We start from the raw sequence: 26,645 nt of genomic DNA on the forward strand, positions 1-26,645 counted from the left end.
TTTCTGCGTTTCCTCTTTCTCTAATTTCTTGCAGCTGTATTATAAAACAAAATAGGGGATTGATTCTTTAACTGGAGCTCAGTTGAGCTTCAACTTTTTCATGTAGACAGAATTATGTTTGGGTCACCCAACTTTTTCATATAATGGCCGGTTGTTTCCTCTAATGGTTTTATCTAAATTCTGATTTCTTTTATGAAATGAAGTTCACTCATGATTGGAAACATCTTTTCCATCACAGTTTCCTTTATTGTGTTTGGGGACTGTAACTCTGCAACTATTATGGGGTTTTCGGGACTCTGTAACTAGTATTCTTGTAGTGTTAGGGAAACTGTGTTATAAAGGAGACCTCAAAATGTGTAAACCCAGCCGGTAGGCTACGCTGTTTCATAAAAAAAAGGGGAGAAAATAGTACATTCACACTTTCACAATACTCCCGATCTCAATGCATTTGAATTTAGAAAGTTTTGATGCTAGTTTTAAACTCAGGTCACTGATATAATCGTCCAATAACTTGACCACTGTACTAGTAACATCGACGGAAAGTTGTTATGGTAAATGAGCTTCATGAGCCAGCAAGGAGGAGCTTCTCTGTTATGGTAAATGAGTTTCATGAGCCAGCAAGGAGGAGCTTCTCGCTGAAGTTGCAGCATCTGGACAGTGAATGATGTCCAGTTTTTTGAAACGTAGTTCAAGTCGCACTTGCATCGGTGCATGAAAGCATAGTCCAAATGCGCTCCACAACCTCATTTCTTTCACTTCCCAACTGCCCAGTGCTGTGTTTGTATGCATAATTAAACAACAGCCGTCATAATATTGACAGTCTCACGTCCAATGGATGTTTGTCGCGCTTCCTAGTTATTCTGAGGTCTTACATAATTAGGTTGCTCGACGGACATGCGGTTACACGGGCAATACCAATACCATGGTCATTTGTTCGCATACTTGCAATTACAGAAATGGAATGCCCCAACAAAAACACTAAAATTCCTTCCCTTTTGTGCTAAAACTTACAGTAGAGGAGTATAGGTTGCGGGAGTTGGGAAGCATTGGGTCATGGTGGAGGTGGTTGGGATGTGAAGACTGGTGTTATGGTTTGGGGTTGAGGGGTGGTGGCCCCATTCTAACCACCACACTTAAATAAAAATATAATCAAGAATAATCTTCTTAATTTTGAGAGACAGAGAAAGAGAGGATTTGGTTGGCATTCGCTTTATAGTCACATGGGTTGTTTAGTACATTAATGTTAATTTTCTCATCAAAGCTAGTGTTGGGATTAGAGGAGCACCACTTGGCTTACACATGATCTCTCATTCTCTCTTCGTTTCCGATTGAGACTTTTATTTATTTATCGGAAATCAATTTCTTTGGCATTTCAAATCACATAATGGGTTGAAAGTCTGTCAACGCAATACTTACAGCCAATTATTACCTGCCAGGCTAATAAACAGCTTATATCAATCAAGAAATGAATAGGGATGGGTTATAGTTTCTAAATGAGCAGTCATGACAGAGATTTTGTCCAAGTTTTTATTTCAAACAGATCATCCCTCTAGGCGTTTACAAAACAACTACTCCCTCCGTCCCATTAATAAGTGATCTAGTTATTTTTAGATTTTGTCCCACCATTAAGTGACCTATATCACTAAATAAGGAGATATTTCTAAAATTATCATTTTAATTGATTATAAGAAATATAAAAAATATGCATAATTTGATAGCCATGTTTATATTCGTTACGTAGGTGTTTTAAAATGTCTTTCAATGGTACGAAGTTTGCGAATATCCGTGGTGTAGTTTGAGAGATAAATCATTTCAAAATTTCACTATTTATTATCCATAAGGATATAATTGTAAAAAATGTTTAAAAATATTTTTCCCCTTATTTACCTTAAAAATTGTACAAACTTGAACTAGATGACTTAATAGTGGGACGGAGAGAGTATGAATCAAATTATATTCAACTAATAAAAATGGATTATTCTGGAGTTAAAAGACAAGCAAAAACCCCAACAAAAAATGATTAATATCCACATCTGTGGCTTTTAATTTGCTTATGTGCTGTGTTTTTATGTTTGTTTTCATGTGAGACTTTGCTTGTTTTTATGTTTGTTTTTTTTACTGTGACCTTTATCTACTGTGACATATATATATGTGATAATGTCGGCAATCGGCATCCACATTTGGTTGGGTTTGTGCTTCGGTAATATTATAGTCCTCTGCGTGCATACTTGTGTGTTATCTTCTCTGATCCCTGTTTTAATCAACCCTACTTATCCAGCAAAGTACAATAGCTGGTTCTAGGAAATAAACTGAGAACAAAATTAAAAGATTGGAATACATGGAAGCACAAAGCATTTGCATTCTAATGATAAAATCAGAGAAATAGTGTTTTGTTTTTTTAATACAATTCAGCTATTCTAATTAATTGAAACTCGTTAACAAAAAATTGTGCTCCCGAAAGAGGAGAATAATTAGGCCAGCGTACTTGAAATAAGCCAAACTTGATACTATGATGACGCTTTTTCTTTCACTTGTACACCAAAAAAAAAATCTACTATTTTCCTCTGCTTGTAAAAGTAGGTTTAGCTTTCTCTCACAACTTTGCAGAGAGTAGAGATTTTTATTCATGTATATATAATTGGTTACAAAAATAAACATATACAAAGTTGAAAAAGTGGGGTACAACAACCATACCCAATATTTCACTTAGCGATCTGTATGGACAAACTCCAATATACTTTCTAGAAAATCAACTAGACAGTCAGACTCAATCTAGATAAAAAAGCATATCAAAGAGTTTATATCTCAATCTCTCGATTTGATATATACTCAAGCAAATAGAAATCTGCGAGTCTTTATCAAATACTAGAGAGATAACTTGGATGGTACCAAAGACCAATATCCAAGTGTCAATCAATGTAAATCAATAACCAATAGGTCGGATATTCTAATTGATTGAACAACGCACAACCTGTGATATTTCAATTATATAACAATATATAATGCGGAAAAGAAATAACACAGACACCAGAATTTTGTTAACGAGGAAACCGCAAATGCAGAAAAACCCCGGGACCTAGTCCAGATTGAACACACACTGTATTAAGCCGCTACAGACACTAGCCTACTCCAAATTAACTTCGGTCTAGACTGTAGTTGAACCCCAATCAATCTCACACTGATCCAAGGTACAATTATGCTCCTACGTCTTTGATCCCAGCAGGATGCTACGTACTTGATTCCCTTAGCTGATCTCACCCACAACTAAGAGTTGCTACGACCCAAAGTCGAAGACTTTAATAAACAAATTTGTATCACACAAAAAAGTCTACGGTAATAGATAAATCCGTCTCCCACGAATATACCTACGAGTTTTGTTCCGTCTTTTGATAAATCAAGGTGAACATGAACCAATTGATAAACCGGACTTATATTCCCGAAGAACAGCCTAGTATTATCAATCACCTCACAATAATCTTAATCGACGCAGCGAAAAAAGGTATTGCGGAATCACAAACGATGAAACGAAGTGTTTGTGATTTCTTTTATATCTTGCCTATCAGAGATATCAATCTCAAGCCAATTATTATAATTGTACTCGTACGATAGAAACAGAAAGATCAGATCACACAACTACAAGAAAGTAGTATCGGTATGGATTCACAATCCCAATGAAGTCTTTAAGTCGTTAACCTGGTTTAGAAGAAGAAACCAAAGGTTAAAGGAGATTCGACTCTAGCTTAGCACAACTAGTATCACACAGAAGGTGTGGGGGTTAGGTTTCCCAGCTGCTAGAGTTCTCCCTTATATAGTCTTTCAAATCAGGGTTTGCAATCAATGTTAGCTTGGTAACAAAGCATTCAATATTCACCGTTAGATGAAAACCTGATTAGATTCAAGCTAATATCTTTCAACCGTTAGATCGAAAACGAGCTTGTTACACACAAATGAAATGCATGTTTCTAGGCTTGTGTAACCGTACCCAAACTTGTACATTTGTTGGTTCAACAATAGTTAACTAAATGGTTAGCCATATGATCACTTCCATATCAACCATATTCTTCTTCAGCATAACTAGTTCAAGTGACTCAAATGAACTAGTTAGAGAGTTTTTCAATTGCAAGAAAATCTTATGTAACTACACAAGACACAATTGAAGCAAAAACGATTTGATTCACTCGAATCGGTTCATGAACTATATAGCCACGGTTTGCAATTTGCATTCCTTAGCTTATATAAGAATAGGTTCACAAACATCGTTTTTAGATATAACCTACTCAAGTTCGCGGACTTAAGTTCTCGGACGGAGTTCACAAACTCCAGCAAAATTTCTCGGGACGAGAACTTCTGCTAGTTCGCGGACTTGGCTCACGCCACCATTCCGGTTCTCTTAATCAACAAAGTTCGCAAACTTCGGTTCAAGGAATAAGGACTTATACATATATGTGTTTCCAAAACAATGTTTATATCCTCCAACGGTTATATTATCTAAACTCTCATTTCAATCATTGAAACATTCTTAGAGGACGTTGATATTCTATAGTCGTTATTCACAAAATATTTTTCGTCAAAATAAGGAATTTTCAAAGTGATTGAAACTTGTCATGACTTTCGTCACTAGGTAAAGATGAACTTGGCTAAAGCGAAAGCTTACCAACACATATTTCGAGAAATAGATAGACGAGATAAACTCGGCTCGAAATAGCAAATGTGTATAATCTAAGTCTATATAGCAAAACGACTTTTGTCTCAAGATAGGAGATAAATTGACTTTTGAGTGATAGATAAGTTCAAGTATCCACATACCTTTTAGTCGATGAAGATCCACCGGTTCCTTGAGTAGTCATTCGTCTTGTATGATAATTTCCATGGAGTTCTTGAGCTCAACTACACTTTTTATCCTAGTCCGAGACCTTAGCTATAGTAGACTAGAAATCAAGACTTATAGTTTTGATCACTAACATTGACAAACATGCTTGAGATAGCAACGCATGCGAGTTCGACCGAGCAATGCTCTAACAAAAGTCAAGATTAACGTTTACGACTTTCCAAGTGATAAAGATATCAACCTAGCTAATCCAAACTAACTGGAGATTTGATAAACAATCTAAGCTAACTTACAGGGATAAGTGATCTATCTATAGAGATCTTTGTGGACCAGTGGTTGAATATTCCAGAGTCTGAGATGAATAGTTGATCGTGTGCGCATGACTCCTACTTGGCTTGTTACTCGTGTGAGCCAGTTTTACTTGTAATACCCCCCTCAAGTTGGAGCAGGAGATGATATATAATGAATGCCCAACTTGCTGACAAGACGTTGAAATTGTGAGGCTCCAAGTGGTTTTGTAAATGTGTAGGCAAGCTGATCTGGAGAAGGAATGTAAGTGGGGAAATAAGACCAGAGAACATTTTCTCACAAACAAAGTGACAATCAATATCAATTTGCTTTATGCGCTCGTGAAAAACATGATTCTTCGCAATGTGAATTGCGGCATGATTATCACAATAGACTGGAATAGAACCTGGAATGAATATACGAAGATCGCGAATTAAATGTTTTAGACATTGCACTTCAGCAATAATGTTTGCAAGAGATCTATATTCAGCTTCGGTGGAAGACCGAGAAACAGTTGGTTGTTTCTTTGATTTCCAAGAGAGGGGGATAGCGCCTAACATACTGAAATACCCTGTCATGGAGCGGAGGGTGAGATGACAACCTGCCAAATCATAGTCAGTGTATCCCTCAAGAGAAAGATTACTTGAAGGCGATAAAAGGAGACCATGAATAATGGTTCCTTTTAAATAACGAAGGACAAGCATAGCGACATCTAAATGTGAAGTATATGGATTCTGCTGACTCACAGATATTAAGTTAAACTTAGAATCAGGGATATGATATACATGATTTAATTTTAACATAGGTGAGAGGATAACTTCACATATATGCTTCACTAATGCGTGTGATCCATCGGGTAGTTGAACTAATATTGCCTTAGGCATTGTAGAATATCAGTTAAAAAAGGAAAGTGATGAAAAAACACGGTGGGTAGCTCCACTATCTATAATCCATGAAGCAAGTAGAGTTGTTAGAATTTTACCTGCTAAATTAACAGAGGGTGTTGTATCTCCTCAAGTGCCAATAAGGCGAGCATATTGTTCAGCAGTGAGTGTAGGTGCGACTGGATAAACAGTGGAAGATGCTTTAGATGGAGCATCAATTTTCAAGCCATGTTCTTGTGGATTGGAAGGATAGCCATGTATCTTCCAGCATTTTTCTTTGGTATGTCCATGGCGATTACAGTGATCACATAAAGGCCTAGGACGCTTGCTATTGTTATTTTTGTTACTTGATCGAGGAAAAGGATTCTGACGATTACTTTTGAAGTTTAATGCAACGGATTCAACATGAGTAGTAGAGTTAGCATTGATATTTTGTTGTTGTTCCTCTTGTCGAATGAGATTGTATATATTGTAAACAGACGGAAATGGCTCCATTAACAAGATATTGTTGCGAAGAGTTGCAAAGCGGTCATAAAGTCCCTGCAAGAACTTCATAGAGCGATCCTGATCTTATATTTTCCATCACTACATGAGTAAGGTTCGCATGGAAGAAAAGAATCAAACTCGTCCCATAACGCCCTGATAAGAGTGTGATAAGCAGAAACATACAGATCCTCTTGCTTGAGGGATGAAATCGCTTGCATAAAATGGAAGAGTTTCGGCGCATTTGAATGAGCAAAGCGTGTTTTCAGATCTAGTCAAATGGCAGCAGCAGATTCCATATACATGACGCTAGACTTAATATCGGGATTCACAGAGTTAAGAAGCCAGCTACTTAATAGATCATTGTTACGTTTCCACGCACAGGGCTTTCCTTCTTCAGTTGGTTTTGAAATGGTGCCGCCAACGAAACCTAGATTGGCCTTGGCACTAAGAGCCATTGTGATTCCACGTATCCAGGTGCAGTAGTTATCACCTGTTAGTAATGGAGAGAAAAAGATAGCGGACGGATTGTCTGAGGGATGGATGTAAAAGGTGTTAGAGCATAGCTCAGTTGAACTGACCAAGCTTTGGTATGTCAAGTTTGGTTGTCATATTTTAGTGTGTCAAAACTCATCTAAAGTCGCTTGATTATATACTAGAGTCAACTTCGTTTAGGTTAGACTATAAAGTCTAGGAATGTTGAGACATACAAGTATTAATCCTAAGACATGAACAATGTGAAGAAGAAGCGAACTACAACGACGACATCATCCTTCCTCTGGAGGTTAGTAGTATTTGCTTGAACTATTTCATTCCTAACATATCTTTCAAGTCGTGCTATATTGAAAACATAACTGTAAAGCTGTATAAATTGTACATATTGTATGATATTCTAGTGATGTAACATGGTCATATTTGTATGATCATAGTATTAGGCAATTAGACTACGGAGTATAACGCTTATCTTTTGAACTTCGTAGATATGACATCGACATAATCTTGTATATACTGTTATGATTATGTGAATCGGTTATGCTGAAGATTTCATCCTAGGAAACAATTTTTTACATTCGTTTAAAGGAAGTACATTCATGAACTTGTTTTATGAATCGAAAGAGAAATCATTAGCCTTATTGGTACAACTATTCATTGCAAATCTTTGGATTACCCATATGTGAGATGTTGGAACCGATCATAACTTTGTTATGTATCTTTGTATAACTAATCACAATTCCTGACTTATGATTTGGTATGACTAGTTTTTAGTAATTGGTGTAACCGATCCTAAGTAATAATCATGAGATGGTATGATCGATAGTTGTAATTGGTGCGACCGATCCTAGTAATTGGTGCGACCGATCACGGTGTATTGTGTAATCGATCCTTGTAATTGGTAACCTGTCCTGGTAATTGGTGTAACCGATCACAAGCAATACCATGGAATATGTAACCGGTCCTGGTAACCGATGTAACCTGTCCTTGTAACTTGTGTGACCGATCACAAGTATTTCCATATTGAGGTATAACCGATCCTAATGATTGGTAGAAACGATTGAACCCATATATGTGATTTGATATTTGATCAATCACATAGTTATCTTGGAATACAGGTCAACCAATTCTAAACTTGTTTGGAAGTGTGGTATAACCGATTCCAAGAATGTAAATCCATGTAAATATGAATAAGGATTTACAGTGAAGAGATGTCAACATACTTTGAACACGTACAATAACTCTTATCATTTATTGTTCAAAGATATTGCTTAGACTCAAGGAGATCCTGTGCCGAAATAAATTGAAAACATTTTAATTAAGGTTTTTGGTTTTATATGCTTAATTACCAGCAATTAAATGCATAACTCTAGAGAATAAAAATTAGTAATGTGCATTACTAATTGGAGATTTTTTATTGAGAGATTTAGGAAATGTTGGACAAGCATTTATTGGAATTAGGAAAACCGAATTTTGTTATTCATTGCATATCTTGAGAATATTTTCGGTTTTGGAAATTCCTTGGTGTCCAAACATCCTTGGTCTATAAATACCTAAGTTTGGATTTCTAGCAAACTATCCTAAGAGCCAGGCAAACTTCTATTTTGTTGTTTCAGGTGGATCCGTCTAATCGGAGAGGAAAGTATCATAATTAGGTGAAATCTCTTACGACCGCTCATTTAAAGACTTCTGTGGGATCAAGAAGCTTTAGAGTACCGTTGGTGGGAAACTAGATAATTGCAGTTGTTAGAGCACTGCTCGGTCGAAATCGCATGCGTTGCTATCTCAAGAATGTTTGTCAATATTAGTGACCAAAACTATAAGTATTGATTTCTAGTCTACTTATAGATGTCTCGGACTAGGACATAGATTGTGTAGTTGAGCCTTAGACTTCACGACGTTCATCATTTGAAGACGAAGAACTACTAAGGAGAGCTTGTGGAACTTCATCAACAAAAGGTATGTGGAGACTGAAACTCATCTATCACTTGGAAAGTCTATTTCTACTCTATCTCCTATATTGAGACATAAGTCGTGTTACGATATAGTTTTCTATTATACACATTTGAGATTTCGAGTTGAGTTTAACTCGCTTACATATTTCTCGGAATATGTGTTGGCAAAGCTTTCGCTTTGACCAAGTTCATCTTATATTCTTGACGCAAGTCAAAAGATGATCATGTGAAAATTTCCGAGTAACATCTTACATGGTTTGTGTGATACAATCATTTGGTGTAGACTTGGAATGTTTCATTATGATTATTTCAATAACTTGAAAATCGCTTTGATGCTAATAGTGTGTGAAAACGGCTATTGTCATCCTCTAATAAAGTTTCAATGATTGAAATAAGAGTTTAGAACACTTCACCATTATTGGATATGACATGTTACTCTTGCACATATGTAATCCATGTCCGGGAACCATAGTATGCGTACCCGTACGCGTACTTGTTGCCTTGAGAAATCCGGGAACCTAAGTATGCGCACCCGTTCACGTACTGGCGTAAGGTTCATGCCCGAATATTTCTGCTGGGATTGGAAGTACGCATACCCGTTTGCGTACTGGCGAAACCCAATCTTTGTTCGGGTATTTCAAGTATGTGTACCCGTTTGCATACTTGAAAGTTAAAGTTCTAAAATCGGTTGTGTACATGAACATAAACATTTATATAATAAGGAATGCAATCTTTGCAAACCGTGGATATAATGTTCATGAATTGATTCGAGTGAATCAAACCGATTTTGCTTCAATTGTGTTCTTGTATAATTCTATGAGAATATAGCAATCGAACAACTCTTTAACTAGTTTTATTTGAGTCATTTGAACTAGTTATGGTTAAGATGAATAAGGTTGATATGAGAGTAATCATATGGCTAACCTCGGTTAACTATTATTGAACCAACATGGTGTACACGTTAAGGTACGGTTACATAAACCTAAATGAGGGTACATTTCATTTATGTGTAACAAGCTAAGTTCGATCTAACGGTTGAAAGATATTATCTTGGTTGAATTAGGTTTTTCATCTAACAATGAATATTGAATTATTTGTTACCAAGGTAACTTAGATTGCAAACCCTGATTTGAAAACTATATAAAGGAGAACCCTAGCAACTGGGTAACCTAATCCCCACACTTCTGTGTGTTACTAGTTGCATAAACTAGAGTCGATTCTCCTTTAACCTTAGGTTTCTCTCGATACCCTGTAGGTTAACGATTTGTAGACTTCATTGGGATTGTGAAGCTAGACCCAACTAGTTTCTCTATAGTTGTGTGATCTGATCTTGTTGTTTCTATCGTGTTGAGTACAATTGGAATAATTGGCTCGAGATTAATATCTCCAATAGACAAGATAAAAAGTAATCACAAACACCTTCGTCTCATCATTTGCGATTCCACATTATCTTTTTTCGCTAGTCGATTAAGATTGTTGTGAGATGATTGATAATACTAGGATGTTCTTCGGGAATATAAGACCGATTTATCAATTGGTTCTTGTTCACCTTGATTTATCAAAAGACGGAACAAAAACTCATAGGTATTTTTATGGGAGACAGATTTATCTATTCCAATAGACTTTTCTGTGTGAGACAGATTTGTTTATCAAGTCTTCGACTTTGGGTCGTAGCAACTCTTGGTTGTGGGTGAGATCAGCTAAGGGGATCATGTGCATAGTATCCTGCTGGGATCAGAGACGTAAGGAACGCAACTGTACCTTGAATCAGTGTGAGATTGATTAGGGTTCAACTACAGTTCATTCCGAAGTTCATTGGTAGTAGGCTAGTGTCTGTAGCGGGTTAATACAGTGTGGTGTTCAAAGCTGGACTAGGTCCCGGGGTTTTTCTGTATTTGCGGTTTTCCTCGTAAACAAAATTCTGGTGTCTGTGTTATTTCTTTTCCGCATTATATTTTGGTATATAATTGAAATATCACAGGTTGTGCGTTGTATCGATCAATTAGGTTTGGTTGTTGATTGAAATTGATTGATCCTTGAACATTGGTCTTTGGTACCGTTCAAGTTACTACTCGTATACTCAATCGGGCTCGCAAATATCTATTTGCTGATTGCAGATTGAATCGAGAGATAGAGATATTAAACTCTTGTATATACTTTTCTCTAGATTGATTCTGACTGTCTAGTTGATTCTCTAGAATGTATATTGGAGTAAGTCCTCTCAGATTGCCAAACGAATTTTTGGGCGTGGTTGTTGTACCCCCGCATTTTCAGCAGTGTTATTAGTTTTCGATTGATTTGATTGACTAACAGTTGTTGAAACTTTGATTGCACCTAGTTTGTTTATTCTTGAGAATCTTCTTTTCTGATATAAGATTCACTCAAACTAGATAGAAGTATCGAGATACATGCTTCAAAGCTATCAAAGATAGTTTTACCCGTGCTTCACGAATCCCAAGTAAAGTCATTCAAAGTCTCACCTCAGTTCTCGAAAGCCTTAGGTGTTAAAGTGTGTATAAAGATTTAATTTTCCGTACAAATGCCTTTATTATATAACAATCGATCAAGGCTAGGTAGCTTTAGAAGTAAACAATGACTTCTTACGTTCTTTCCTTAAAGCGCCGAAAATTTACCTTAAGTAAGTTACTCCGATAGACAACTTCAAACTACCAGAACTTGGCAGTTTGAAGGTAGATCAAGATCCAGAACTTTAAACGATATGCACGTGGCAACTACCTAGATCAAGATCCAGAACTATTTACAAAGGTATAATTTGTGTTCCAACATAGATGTTAGGTGATGAGACGACTTTTTTAATTACATGCAAAATCTTTTATGCCGATATCATTGTAGTTTAGAAATAAAAGTCAATGGATGATTATGCCAATGACCCGAGTTCAAAACTTGTCAGGATCAATTTTTTATCGATAAAGAAAATTAATTACGAATAAAATATTTTGAGTAAAGGTGTTATATAGTCCGGTTCTATCGGTCAATTTTTTCGAATAAAACTTTTTATCTTCATCGCTTTCGTTTGAATCTAATGTATTTTAATATGACCTTTGAATTTTCATTTATTCATGTTCTAGTTGAAGATTACATTTAATATATAGTTGAAAAGTGAGATAAATCGAAGTCAAAACTGGATAAGTTCTCTAAATATTGACTACACATACCTAAAAAATTATAAGAATACTCAGCATGCAAGGAATTTGACGATCGTGGCTGATTAATATCCCACACTTGGTTGATTCTAGTGATTTTGTAGCTAGATATTTAAGATGTTGATGATCACATTGTCATCGTAATTGTGTTTTCTTTAATTCAAGAGAACAGTGGTCCCCAGACTATCCTAAATTCCTAAATTTATGATTTTTAGGCTCCCACAAATTGAGAGATACTTTTTGTTGCAGTCGATATAATTTTTCGGTGCCGATTGTTATAGGCGGCATTAAAAAGCCACGTCGAGTGCAACTAAAAGTATCCTCCAATTTACGGGTGTTTTCCCCAATTTCCCCACCTTTATAAGGGCTTCAAAACTCGATCTCCCTAAAGGGAGGGAGCATGAAAACCATCAACCACTTGCATCATTATAGTAGTCCGGTTCCCATTGATATTCTAGTCCCGGCAGCAAATTTGAGCCACAGCAAGTTAAATAGCACTCGTTGAGCCGCCATGATAGAACGCAACCGAAGCCAAAAACAAAGTGAGGGAAAGATGATAGCGGTTACATCGTTCAGTTCAAACTTCCCGCCACCACAAAAGAAACCAACTACTAACTAACACTTCAACATCTTTAAACTACAATACTCAATTCATCTCCCTTCTGCAAAACTGTTCCTCTTTGCAAGAACTCCACCAATTACACGCTCAATTTGTCAAAACCGGGGCTATTAATGATTCTGTACTTCTCACCAGACTCATTTCTTTGTGCTCTTTATTGGATTTCAGCAACGTCGAATATATTCATCGCATTCTTTTTTCTGTTTCGAATGGGAACAGGATTATCTGGAACTCTATATTCCAGGAATTTTCAGTTAGTTCAGTTCCGGAACAAAGTTTGTTACTGTTTATAAAAATGATTGAAGGAGACAAAACTTCTTCTGTAAATTCCCATATCATTCCTTCAATACTTAAGGCCTGTTCAAGGATTATGGGGGATTCTGAAGGAACCCAGATTCATGGAATATGTGTCAAGTTGAATACTTTGGCGGACTCTTATGTACAAAATGCTATGATTCAGATGTACTCAAAATGTGGGCAATTGATCGACGCACGGCAAGTGTTTGATAAAATGCCTGACAAGAATGTCGTGTCTTGGAACAGTATTATAACTTGTTATGCTGAATTGGGTAGATGGGAAGATGTGAAAATACTGTTCTGGTTGATGGTGGAAGAGTCTTTCTTAACTCCGAATTCGATTACAGTTGTGAAAATGATATCTGCCTGTAGTAAATCTGGGGATTTTGAAGCAGGAAAGTGGGTTCATCAGTATATATTGGAAAATGGAATTCAGGTGTGCTTAAATCTTGGAAATACTTTAATGAATATGTACGCAAAGATGGGAGAGATTAAAGAAGCTCGTCGACTGTTTGATCAGATGTCAGAACAAGATGTTGTGTCCTGGACCACATTGGTTACTGGGTATGCGGCGTCTGGCAGTTTGGACATTGCCCGTGAAATTTTTGACAGGATTCCCAATCGCAATGTCATCGCATGGAATGCTATGTTTGCTGGTTATGTTTCTAATGGTTGTTTTCTCGAAGCTGTCCTGCTTTTCAGAGACATGCTGGTATGTTCCTCTTTTCATTTTAAGGAACCTAATTTTCTGTTACATGCACACTGTCCATTGTCATCATACTCATAGAAAAGAGAGACCTTATATAAGTTATATTGAAAGGGAAATTTGGATTTTTAACTGAAAGTTTCCCATGCGAGCCCTTATTTCAGACTATAATTATAATTATGAAGTGTTCATACTAACCTAACCTTCCAAAAAAAAATCTGCAGTTCTGTTGGTCAGTGACATTTCACGATCAATTGAAAGTTACTCTGCCTATTCTGCATATTTCTGTTGGTCAGTGACATTTCATATACATTGAAAAGTTAACTGGCCTATTTGTGAAACTTTAGAATGAAGTAACGTAAAGATAACCAAAAGAACTAGGGAATAATGCCTGAAATTCTCTAATGGAACAAATTGTAAAACACTTGAGAATATCTTGAGTTCTGTAAATCTTAATATATCTTACTTTCTGTTCAGGTTTCCTCTGAGAACCCTGATAGGGCTACAATTCTCAGTGTACTTGCAGCATGTGTGGGATTAGAAGATATATTTACGGCTAGAACAATTCATGGGTTTGTATGTAAAGGTGGTATTGATTGGACAGTTGACTTAGTTAACTGTTTTATAAGGATGTATACCAAGTGGCAAGTGTGGCAGCATGTACTCTGCGATGGATTTTCAAATGATGTTGTAGTTGTGGTAAAAACTGGGTTCTTTTCAGACTTGTGAAGGAAATAATTTCTTAGATTTAAATTTAAACAGGCAAATAAATTTTGTTTGAAAACTTTAGGGAAAAACACCAAGACTTGGATTCCACCATTGACCCATTATTTGATAAATTCTAATAATTAATATTCATGCAATTTTTCTTTTAGAGTGATTCTAATATTATGCCTTTTGTAGATTTTTGAAGTAATAAATGTAAACACCAAGCATGAAACATCAAGAGTCTTAAACTAAGCATGATCCATCAAAATGAATCACAATTATTCAATAAAAATCAATTTTCCAATAAAAATTCCATGCAAATAATCATGTAATAATATTGCAAATAAATAATAAAGTTAGAATTATACCATAAATAAGGACCAATGGCTTCCTCCGTCGCCTTGGCTAAGGGGTTTAGCTCCTCATATCAAAAACTTGCTCAAAATTGCTTAATAGGTGTTTTTATTGATGAATATGGTGATAAAGAGAAGTTTGCAAAGCTGTATAAACGTTACAGCGTCACTGTTACAAAGATGAGTACTGCCGTTTATAAACGATGCATATATAACGCTGTTGAACTACGACACAGTTTCTGGTTTTAAGACTGTTGAAGAACGACTGCCTTAGCAGGTCTGTTCTTCCTCTTCTTCTTCCTCCTCGAACAGCAGCAGCAGCAGCACTGTAACTCTCTGTAATCGCTTCTCCTCGGCTCTCCTCGACTCTAAACTCTCTCCTAAGGGTTTCCAACCCTTCTTATGACTCGAACCAACACTTATATAGCTATCAAACCCCCAAAAATCTCGAGTGGATCCAACTTCTTCTTTTTTCTCCCTTCTCTGCGTTGTTGAGAAAATATCTCTCTTGTGATCTCCCTGTACGCGTTTGTTAGCTATAAATTTGCCACCAAACTCTTATCAAGACTTGAACAGGACAAGTATAGTTTACTTCAGCGCAAAACTCTCCCAGAATCTCTTGAAAATAGCTTTGAAAGTTAAACAGAGAGTACGTGTCCTGGTTGGACTTTGATCCATTCTCCCGGTCATTCCAGCCCAATTGGTTGGGTCCAATCGATCGTAACAGACTTGTTTACTCAATTATAGCCTATTAGTAGCAAATACAACAATTGAATCTCAAAAAATCACGTCCAAAATTCGATCACCAAATCTGCCAGTGCTGTAACAAGTCTTCCCGCCAAAAATCCATTTTTGAATTTTGAGAAGGAATGCCCCCTATCCTCTGATGGGGTGCGAATAGCAAGTGGGGTTGAAATAAAATTCTTGGGGTGGAAATAACCAAATCTTGGGTGCCTTTAGTAATTTTTCTTGGATGTTTTCGGACTTTTCCGGGGTACTTCTGGGCTACTTCCGGTATACTGTCAACGGAGCTCCAAACGCCACATTTTTAACCAATTTTGCCGCAAAACCTTATTTTTCCAAAAACACCTACAAATAAATAAAACACCATAATAAGTACAAAAATGGGTACTAACACAATATACAATTGGGCTATATTAGACACATAAATGCGTCTATCAAATACCCCCAAACTTATTATTTGCTAGTCCCGAGCAAATCAAAACTACAAAATAAAATCCTAACTCACTGTCGCAGGCATCGTCGATTGCATTTAGCGTATGCAATAAGCCTTTAAACCCCTAGGTGGCCCTAGTGGCCGAGTAATAGTCTCGGGAGGGCTTACCAGAGATATACCCACAAAACCTGTACTCCTAATTGGTCACAAGTATCCAAAGAACTACGAGGACATACATATTCTCAACCTATCTCCAAGTAACTAGAATGCCAGAGAAATTAAAGGTGTCAGCTCTAAAGCTAACTGAAGAAAAGGGGATACACATCCACACGACTGCTAGATAAAGAGATATCCGCTATACAGCTAGATAAACATTGTAAGATGCGTCCGCTACTTTACAACTGGATAAGATTAGGAGAGAGATAAAAATGAGAGGGACATCTGCTATACAGCTGGACTAATTACGTGTGATGAGTTAAACCAGTGCTAGAAAGATCTTGTGTCAGATTGAAAGCAGACTTAAAATGCGCCTATCACTCTACCGAGTTGTTGTTCAAGAGAATGCACATGAAAAATGAGATAACGTTTACAACGATGATTGTAGGTTATGTTCAATGTGGAGCAAAAGAAGTGGCACTTGAGATTTTCTACAAAATGCCTTACAAGGATATCGTTTCGTGGAATGCCTTGTTAGCTGTGCTCAATCAGTGTAGTTATTTTAATGAAGCCTTGAGCATTTTTTTAGATATGCTGAGGGCCAATGTTAGACCTAACAAACTTACCTTGGTTAGCATGTTGTCTGCCTGTGCTAATGCTGGTGCTTTTGATCTAGGGCAATGGATTCATGCCTACATTGATAGAAATAACATAGAAACTGATAACCACTTACTCTCTTCACTCATAGATATGTACGCAAAATGCGGAAGCATAGAAATAGCAGTTGAACTTTTTGCTAAAGTACAGAATAAGGACCTTTTAATATGGAGTATTATGATCCGTGGACTTGCCATGAATGGACATGGAAACCTGGCCTTGGATCTTTTCGAAGAAATGCTACAGTTTGGTGTGGAGCCAGATGGTATCACGTTTATTGGAGTGTTAAGTGCTTGCAGTCATGCAGGTTTAGTTGATAAAGGTCGTCACTATTTCGATATGATGACTCGCCTTTATAAAATTTCTCCAGAGGCTGAACATTATAGTTGTATGGTGGACAATTTTGGCCGTCGTGGTCTTTTACTAGAGGCAAAAGACTTTATTGAGGACATATCAAGAAACTGTAATGAGAAAGCGATTTGGGGTGCTCTACTTGGTGCTTGCAGAATACATGGAAATGTTGAACTAGCGAAATATGCAGCAAATCATCTCCTCGAATTGGATCCAAATAGTTCGGGGGGATATGTACTACTATCTAATATATATGCTGAATCTTCTAACTGGAATGACGTTGTGGAGGTTCGAAAATTGATGAAAATGAAGGGGGTTGCTAAACTGCCTGGTTGCAGCTGTAACGAGCTAAATGGTGTAGTTCAAGAATTCTTTGCTGGGGACATTTCTCACCCACAATGTGAGCAAATTTACAGGATCTTAGAAGAACTTAAAAGACATATGGGATCAACAGATAGTGAATACGATTATTATTCTCTCGACCCACTGCTGTGCCCTCAAAGGTGTCTAAAAAATTGGGACTAAAAAAGTTATCAAATTTGTATAACCATAACACCACCATTTTGAGACCTAAAAGGTATGTACTTAAGCCTGTGGATAAATTTTGAAAAATGACTTCAAAATTCTTTCCAGCGACTTGCAGTAGCAGCTTGATGTGAAATTGAGGGTTAGTTGCAATATTTTCCCTACTTCTCACTGTGTGGTGATTTTACTATTCTCATGGTTATGAATTTTATTACCATTTATTGATTCTTGATCCATCGCAGGAACTCAAAACCAAGATGTGACTGGAGATGTTTGTTTGTATCTAGCCGAAGTTTCGAGTCCTTCAACTTTACCACGTGTTTACAAGTCTGCAGACATGATATTGGATGTGCCAGTGCTTCACTAAGGTACTGAAACTGCACTACCTTTCAGTAGAAGGTAAACTTCGTTTTACCAAAACAGATTGAACTGGCGATACAAGACAGTTTAGCTCATGGGTTAATTCAGCAGTGGAAGTTAGATCTAGTATACTCACCACTTCTTGTTTATCTCATTGTTCTTACAAATTGGATCTGTCATCAAAACATCTCTCAACTGTCTGCTTTTATGAGATGGAAACAGTGGAATAAACTCCAAAAAGATCTCCCTGTCTCTCACAGGCATATATGGAAATATTATACAAATTTCTTTTGCCTCTAATCTCACTATCACATTAAGTTTTCATGAATGCTAGCTGATGAATACATTATTGTACTCTCCACACAGCATTACCTTTTTTTGTTTGGTGACCCACAGGCTCGTTTATGGTTTGGACGAGTGAATGCAGTAGCATGATTCGAGATTGTTCTCTTGGCAGGTAACTTTCTAATTTTATATCTCATCCTGTTACTCTCAAACTTCTATACGTTCAATATGGTTTAAGCCTTTGTTTTGAAAATATATGAAATTGCAATGGTATTGCAGTCCACACAAATTCAATAACTGGGTTAAATTTTTCCAGCGGAAATTAGTTTTTTTTTTCCTTTTAATATTCATCATTCAGTTGTCATCTACTTCTGAGTGATGCTTCAAAAAGACTAGAGAGGAAACACTTCTGATGTTATAGGCTCTCACTGAAACATTTGAAAACTATAGGTGGGTCAAATAAGTGAAATAATTTAGATGGCCATTACTGGTTTTCATTTCATCACTTTGTTGTGACGTCTATTAGTTATCTCGCCTGAATCTGACTTATTTGAGACTAGATTATTGGTTGACTTCTCTGAGTGGCTGCTGAATCTGTTTCATCCCACTCACTGATTTATGTGTTCATATTTGTCAATCTTCTTAAGTTAGATAGATGTCCAGCGAGCCAGATGATCTAGACAATTCTGTCTGACTTGGTGATCTTTGAACCAGACACTATGTCGGGCCCAAACCGGAGACTGGCATCCCTAAATTAAAAGCAAACCAAAATTGTTGTCTTGTGTTTTTACTAGAGTTTGGGAAGGCTGTTTCTCTTTCTCTTCTTGTCAGTCTAAAAAAGTAGGTTGTCTAAGTTTAAAGATTATGGCCCAAGGCAAATGAGTTACAAAAATCATGGCCGGTGGTTGGACCCCTGAAATAGTCAGTCCATGATTTTCAGAGCAAAATCTCCCCCACAATATGAGCAAATTTACATGATCTTAGAAAAACTGAAAAGGTTTATTATTTATTTTATTTTGGGACATTTTAAAAATTATTTTTCCACCTATTTGCTTACATGTGAAATTGAGGGCTAGTCATGTTTTTCCCCTACTTCTCATTGCCTCATTGCCTTTATCGGAGTTGCTTGTTTCCGGATAATTTCTGCAAGCAATTAGCAAGCTAAGGCTCTCAAACCTTACATATAAAAAGGTGAAGTGATAAAGTTGCGTACTGGCTTACTCTCTTGTGCCTATTAGCTTTATAACCATTTATTGAATTTGATGTATCACAGGAATTCAAAATCACGATGTTGCTGGAGAAGTTTGTTTGTCTACCCAAAGCTCCGAGTCCTTTAAGTGTCCCACCTGTTTATGAGGCCGCTGAAGGTAAATTTTTTTTTATGAGAACAGGTACATGCTATACAAGTCATTTTAGTATTTAGGTTAATTTAGTAGTGGAAGGTAGATCTATTTTGTTCGCCATTTATTGTTTATTCTCCTTATTCTATTTCGGATTGGGACTGTCATCTAAACATCACATAAGTGTCTGCTCATATAAGATACAAACAGTGGAAGACATTTATAATACCACCCTTTTTAATTATGCAGCATTCTACAGCCTTTAACCTTACTATCACATTGTTGATTGATTTAGAGTTTTCATTAGTGCTAGCTGATGAGCACATGAGTGTATCTTCTACACGGCATTACCTTTCAATGTTTGGTGACCCACAGCTTCAATTATGGATTGGATAAATGTACAATAAGATGTATGGATATTGTTCTTATATTGGCAGGTAACTTTCTACATTAATCCTGTTACTTTTGAATTTCTTTCATTCAATATGGTTTAAATGTTTTGTCGAAGAATTAATGAAATTTGGAAAAGTAAATTATTGTGATATTCACCTTTCAGTTGTCTTTGACATCCGAGTCATGCTTCAAAAGGATCAAATAAGGTAAACTTCTGATGTAGTAAGGACCCATATTGAGTTCATCTGCAGCTGAATTACTGACTATCAAGTAATAATTCTTTACCTCTATCCAAACGTCTTCTTTTCTCGTCTTGTTTATTCCTTTCCATAGCAATAAAAGGTTTAACGATTCTCATTTAAAAATCGTAAAAACTGAAAGTGGAACAAAGAAGTTAAATAGGAGCTATGTAGTCAATTTCGCTTGTACCGGCCGAAATATCGGCTGAATTTCGTGTACCGGTGTTAGAGCGAAACGAAAACACAAATATCGCGGTACGATATTTAGCCGATAATATCGGCCGATATATACGAAACGATACAGTCCGGTTTTCCCGATATGGGACAGTTTCGGAATTGTTTTGTGAACGTCAGGTCAATTTAGGAATTTTAAGTGAAGGGAAGGATAAAATCCCTAAATCTCATCGAAATTTTTGGCAGAAAAATCTTCAGAAACCCTTCTTGGCATCCGTTTTTTTCTTCTTCTTAATGTCAATGGCGAGATTCAATTGATGGTCGATCTGTTAACAAGAGGTTAGGGTTTTGATAGTTAATTTCTTCTTTTGTTGTGATTTGTATCTAATTATTTTTTGATGAATTATTTGTTAAATCTTGATACATCTTGATAAAATGGTTTTCATCATTAACAAATTAGTTTCTCCATCTTAATTGATAGTTCCATTCTTGTTAGATCTAATCAATTTATGTGTGTTCTTTCTGTATGAAACTATCAAACCAACTGTGAATTCTCCCATTTTTCCAATTTGAACTTCATACGACGACTCTTATGTTTTGAATGAACTTGTTTGTTTTTCTAAAATTGATGCATTTTAATGTTGTATAATTTTGTGTGAAACAATATAAATTATAGATATAAATTTAGAACCGATATCTCCCCGATATTTGAAACCGAGATCTCCCCGATACAATGTTGTACCAGTGTACCGGTCCTCAGCCGAGACAAACCGGTATCCGATATTGACTACATTGAATAGGAGGCAGTAACTGGTTTCTTGTTATCACATTGTTAAGACGTCTAGTTTTTGGCCGACTTGCTTGTGTCTGACATGTTTGAGACTAAATCCTTGCACCCTCCGGGTGACTGCTGAATCTGGCTCATCCTACATTATGAGGTCTAATGTAAGATTGTTGCAGTTTCAGGGTTGGATAGATGTACACCGAGTCAGGCGGTTTAGACATTTTTATCTCTGAAAAAGAGATGACCCTGGACCCAAACCGCAACCTGAAATACCAACAAAAATTATTCTCTCAGGTTCGAGTAAGAGTTTGGAAGGGTTATTTTCTGTATAAAGAAAGGGTCACGTAGTTAGGTAGATATGGCCCAGAAAGATTGATTACAGAAACCATAGCCAGACACCATTATCTTTAGTGTAAAATGATGATCTCAATTCCCATTTCAGGAATAAGGGGTAACGTTCCACCAATGAAAATTTCCTATTTTATTTTTGGTGTTGAACTAATATACTCCATCACATTCCATTCCAGATCTATATATCAATCACAGTCTTCTTTACACTTCTCTTAGGATAGAAAACTCACACTTTCCATTTATCTAATTTAAACTCATAAAACATCCTGCTCATCTTGCACTGAACTATAACTATTTTTGTGAATAATCTTTGGAAGGAGTTGAGTGCAAAACATCTGAATTCGACTTGATTCAATTAACATCAATCCAACCTAACAATATATAAAAATAGTAATTGTACTTCTGTCTCGTGGTTCACATATTCTAAAACAGCTTTAATTTGACCCTTTTATGTCTTCGGATCTGTCTCTATGCCATGGCAATCCACGTTCCTCGTTTGTGTAATACACGGAGAATTATACTATCCTCTTCCTCGTGCCCATTAAAACCACCTAGCCGGCACCTGCTACAACAAATATTGCCTTGTTTTGGTTTTTTATGATTTGGAACTTGTTGCTTTACATTTTCTAAGACAGTAAGATTCCAAGTCTTGACTTGTAAAAATCATCTCAATATTAGAATTAGCAAGAATTTCTAAACAATTGAATTTAAGCATTTAATGATAGTCCAGTGTATTAATCAAGTACTAATTAATTAATTAATAGAAAGATTTTCTTTACCTTACCTTTCCAGAGAAGATCTGAAACGAAATTTGATGGAAGTTTCATTTGTGACTTTGTGTCCATGGAAGTGATGGTGAGCCTACAAATGACACTTGGGAAAGTGGTAGGTAAGTAGATTCCTTTCCATTCCTTTCCTTCTGCCCCCACTCACTCTCTGAAATATATGCCCCTTATCTCTGTGCTGAGCATGTTTTTTCCTTATCTTCAAAGTTTAAATATATTTTGCTCCCTACAAATATTGTCTAGACAATAAACAAAGTTGGCTTAACAAACCTTATATCATATTCTAGTGAAAAACATGATCAGTTTGATCCGTTTCTTGATTTTTAGGAATTTTTTGATCTTGTTGGTCAAATTTCACTCTGGTTTTAATAGAGAAAAATGCCAAAATGGCACATGTGGAATTGTGTTCATTTATAGGGATAAGCTGGGAACCTTAAAACAATTGTACAACTCATTATTATTATTTCCTGTAGGAGAAACACGTAGTTCAAACTTCAAACCATAAATAATTGAGGGAGAGAACTTTGTCTGAAAGAGATATATAGCTGAGCAGTAAGTCTCAGAACAAAGTGAGTCTTCCCACTTGGTTTTGTCTAAATATATCATATTCATATGGTTTTGGCTCACACCAAATCACTCACAGTTTTTAGCTATATAGAATACCGCTGTGTTTCAGTGATAATTCAGGCAAAAATATTAATTACTATATCATCATCAACAACCATGGCTGGTATGCTTCCAGGAGTAGAGCTTGCTAGAAGGAGGAGGACTAGTCATCATTTCTTTGACAGTAATTGTCGGGATTCTACTCGTCATCAACGAATTGATACATCTAGTACTATGGATGAAGCTGCTCATAAAGCTCGTCGCAGACTCGAAGAAAAACTCCGTGGTCTTGCTCCTTCTTCCAGGTATTATACATAGCTTAGTCTATCTAGCTCTTCTCAATTTCACTCATCAGTATATGGATCAATCATATCTTCATTTATTAATGGATACTTGAATCACTTATCTTGATGTCTGCGTATGTTAGCAATTTTGGCCTAACCGGTTGAATGAGGAAGCTCACTGGAAACTGAGAGAAAGTTGAATAAAGAATCTTTGAATCTGACATAGAAGTCAACAACTTTCGGTTGATGTCCCTTGACTTGTTGACTTGCACCTAGTTTGAGAAAAGGAAAATGATCAATTTGGGTTTCTGGGAACTGGGAACCTTCTTTAGGGAGTGCATGGCCCTTAAAAATATTTAAGAAAGTTTCTTCTGGATGGGAAACTGTCTTCGTATAATTCAGTCAATATCTGAGCATGTAGCAATTGATAGAATTTATAAACTCTAAAAATTGGATTTCAATTGTTTTCTGGTACACTGAAAATAGTCAGTCAGGCGTTTATTCTCTCATTTTTGCGTAGTATAACGTAAATTATGCATGAATTTTTCTATTATTTTTCTTCCCAAATTGGGATAGTAAATTAAGATTGATATGGTTCTGACGGTTATTGAGCCAATGGCAGAAGGAATACAGTACTCCATACTAACAATAACAACAACAGTAATGAAGGAAGAAGCTCTAGACCTGCAAAAGAAGTTGGAAAGGAAGTAGTGGTAGTAGGAACAAAGTTTGCACAATTGGAAAGAATGAATTCACATAGAGAAGTTTGTTCCATTTGCTTAGAAGAATTTGGGACTCAACGACAGGTTATGCACTTGCCCTGTTTTCCTAAATATCATTCAGACTGTCTTCAACCATGGCTCACTAATCATTCACATTGCCCTTACTGTAGAACCCAAGTCCATCCCCAATCTCTACCTTGATTTTCATTTCTCTTTGTTGTACTTGTTGCTAAGATGTGTGTTTTGGTATCACTCTTATTTGAAAGAATCTGTGAACTATATTTGTAATAGACAAAGGTCAGTATTAAATGTTATTAGATATATATATATATATATATATATATGGGCCCACATATATTAAGAAGATTTGCATAAATAAAGATCATATTATATTGAAGATATTAAATTGAAGACCGGAAGATATTGAAGATCATGCAATATATTTTGTACATAGCAAGTCTCATATAAATTAGGAGTAGAATTTATAATATTTTATTTTCTCTTAATTTTTCTTTTATTTCTTTATATTTTATATCTTTGTAAATCAAGTAATGTAATTACATATATATATATGTGAATATAATTCTAAGTCTAACCAAGTTGGAAAGACAAGTAAACAAGAGGTGTGTCCATTTCTATGATGGTATACAAGAGCTAGTGAGTAAAAGATCCATAATCCAAGTAAGTTTCTCCACTTTTTTGTTTAGTCAATTGAAATGGTAACTCCTCCTTCTTCTCCAACCAAAAAACCGGATGATTCTCTTTCGGAAACTCCAATTGAACCCACACCAAAAGTGGCGATTAATGATCCGTATGCGATTCACCATTCAGATAATACTAGTCTTGTTTTGTTCACTCCTCTCTTGAATGGCGACAATTATGGAATTTGGGCACGTGGAATCACCATGGCTCTTTCCGCCAAAGACAAGATGAATTTTATTAATGGGTCAATTTTGGAACCCGAGGATTCAAACTTGTATGCTAGATGGAAAAGATCTACTAATCTTGTTAAGATGTGGATCACCAACTCAATAGAACCAGATATAAAATCTAGTTTTATGTATGTCGATTCAGCATATCAACTCTGGAATGAACTCCATGATCATTTTTACCAATCCAATGCTCCCAAAATTTTTGAGTTGAAACATGCAATTTCCACTCTAAAAATTGAAGGGATGTCTGTATCAATGTTTTTCACAAAGATGAAAGCATTATGGGAGGAGCTGGACGCAACTTCCATGGGCATTACCCCATGTATTTGTGCTGCAGGAAAAGAAATTGCCGAACACCGCAACAGAGATAAGGTGATGGAATTTTTGCAAGGTCTTGATGACAGATTTGCGAATGTAAAAAAATTTGTTTTGTTGATGGATCCTATTCCATCAATCAATAAGGTTTACAACCTTGTTCGTCAGGAAGAAAAACAGTTACATATTTCTACATCCTCCAATGTTCAAGTTGAGAGTGCAACCCTTTTTAATCAAAGAAGTGAATCAAAGTATTCAAAAAGTCCGGCGAATAAGAAACCTAGACCTTTTTGTGACCATTGTAATATGATTGGTCATTCTCGAGAAAAATGTTGGAAGCTGAATGGTTATCCACCAAATTATGTTCCAAAGTCCAAAGAAAGACAAGGGACAATGCTTGCCACATCAAGGAACGAGAAAGAATCTTCGACACCAAAAGAATCGTTCACAGCTGATGATTATCAAGAGTACATGAAGTTCAAATCTTTTATGGCTTCCAAAGGTGGTGATTTTTCTGTTGTTTCATCAGCAAATCTTGCAGGTAAAATTCTAACTACATCTAATTTTTCTTTTTCATTAGTAGATCTAAATCTAGCAGGTAGAGTTTTGAGCGTATCTAACTCAAGTTGGATAGTTGACAGTGGTGCATCAAATCATTGTTGTTATTTACTATCAATGTTTTCATCTTATAAATCTGCACCTGCAAATCTATCTGTTCAATTGCCTGACGGATCTAGTACCTGTGTGAAACACATAGGGACAATTATATTCTCATCTCTTCTCAAAATAGAAGATGTTTATCACATACCTGATTTTAAATTTAATTTATTATCTATTAGTCAACTCACCAGATCACTTGGTTGTTCTGCGAATTTTTCTTGTAACTTGTGTACATTTCAGGACCATACAAAGAAGATGCAGATTGGTCTGGCTAATCAAGTAGGAGGTCTTTATTATCTCCAACAAAGTTCGATAAATTCAGTTAGAAATAATAAGTCATTTGATTTATGGCATTGGCGTCTAGGGCATCCATCCTTGGAACGTCTAAAAATTTTAAGTAGTAATTTTAATTATATTAATTCCAGCTGCACTCACAAGTGTGAGATTTGTCCATTAGCAAAACAATCAAGGTTACCTTTTAATAAAAGTAGTATTTCTAGTAAATCTCCTTTTGAGTTAATTCATTGTGATTTATGGGGACCGTTTTCGGTTCCATCTTTAAATGGTGCACGATATTTTATTACTATTGTTGATGATTATACACGTTGCACTTGGGTATTCTTAATGAATTCAAAATCTGAAACAAAAAAATATTTAGATTATTTTTTTAATTTTGTGATAAATCAATATAAGTCAAAAATTGGTACTATCTCGTGCGGATCTGGAAAAATCTATATTCCCCGGATTCAAAAATTTCGTTCCGATAATGGAA

At 36.1% G+C, this 26,645-nt stretch overlaps 3 protein-coding genes across 3 annotated transcripts; all 3 read left to right on the forward strand.

Annotated features, from left to right (window-relative positions):
* The first annotated feature begins 12,581 nt into the window (after positions 1 to 12,581).
* On the forward strand, positions 12,582 to 20,024 carry LOC113360165 (pentatricopeptide repeat-containing protein At2g13600-like). The gene is made up of 6 exons (XM_026603703.1): positions 12,582 to 13,722; positions 14,194 to 14,436; positions 16,501 to 17,575; positions 17,886 to 17,998; positions 19,562 to 19,655; positions 19,888 to 20,024. The coding sequence occupies exons 1-6, from the start codon at positions 13,009 to 13,011 to the stop codon at positions 20,022 to 20,024; spliced, it is 2,376 nt and encodes a 791-aa protein (XP_026459488.1). The 5' UTR covers positions 12,582 to 13,008.
* A 2,559-nt stretch (positions 20,025 to 22,583) lies between these two features.
* LOC113357753 lies at positions 22,584 to 26,295 on the forward strand. Its single transcript, XM_026601204.1, has 3 exons — positions 22,584 to 23,265; positions 23,867 to 25,754; positions 26,114 to 26,295. The coding sequence occupies exons 2-3, from the start codon at positions 24,683 to 24,685 to the stop codon at positions 26,146 to 26,148; spliced, it is 1,107 nt and encodes a 368-aa protein (XP_026456989.1). The 5' UTR covers positions 22,584 to 23,265; positions 23,867 to 24,682; the 3' UTR covers positions 26,149 to 26,295.
* Positions 23,078 to 24,167, forward strand: LOC113360166 (probable E3 ubiquitin-protein ligase RHY1A). Its single transcript, XM_026603704.1, has 2 exons — positions 23,078 to 23,265; positions 23,867 to 24,167. The coding sequence occupies exons 1-2, from the start codon at positions 23,078 to 23,080 to the stop codon at positions 24,165 to 24,167; spliced, it is 489 nt and encodes a 162-aa protein (XP_026459489.1).
* Positions 26,296 to 26,645: the final 350 nt, after the last annotated feature.

Source organism: Papaver somniferum, chromosome 3, assembly GCF_003573695.1.
Source record: "Papaver somniferum cultivar HN1 chromosome 3, ASM357369v1, whole genome shotgun sequence".
NCBI classification, from domain to species: domain Eukaryota; kingdom Viridiplantae; phylum Streptophyta; class Magnoliopsida; order Ranunculales; family Papaveraceae; genus Papaver; species Papaver somniferum.

Bases quoted from the DNA above. Each gene is read 5' to 3' on its own strand.
- LOC113360166 (XM_026603704.1), top strand. From the start codon at position 23,078: ATGGCTGGTATGCTTCCAGGAGTAGAGCTTGCTAGAAGGAGGAGGACT. The intron at 23,266-23,866 runs GTATTATACATA...AGCCAATGGCAG, and splicing joins GGTCTTGCTCCTTCTTCCAG to AAGGAATACAGTACTCCATA.
- LOC113360165 (XM_026603703.1), top strand. From the start codon at position 13,009: ATGATTGAAGGAGACAAAACTTCTTCTGTAAATTCCCATATCATTCCT. The intron at 13,723-14,193 runs GTATGTTCCTCT...CTTTCTGTTCAG, and splicing joins TGCTTTTCAGAGACATGCTG to GTTTCCTCTGAGAACCCTGA. The intron at 19,656-19,887 runs GTAAATTTTTTT...AGCATTCTACAG, and splicing joins TGTTTATGAGGCCGCTGAAG to CCTTTAACCTTACTATCACA.
- LOC113357753 (XM_026601204.1), top strand. From the start codon at position 24,683: ATGGTAACTCCTCCTTCTTCTCCAACCAAAAAACCGGATGATTCTCTT. The intron at 25,755-26,113 runs GTAAAATTCTAA...TGTACATTTCAG, and splicing joins TTCATCAGCAAATCTTGCAG to GACCATACAAAGAAGATGCA.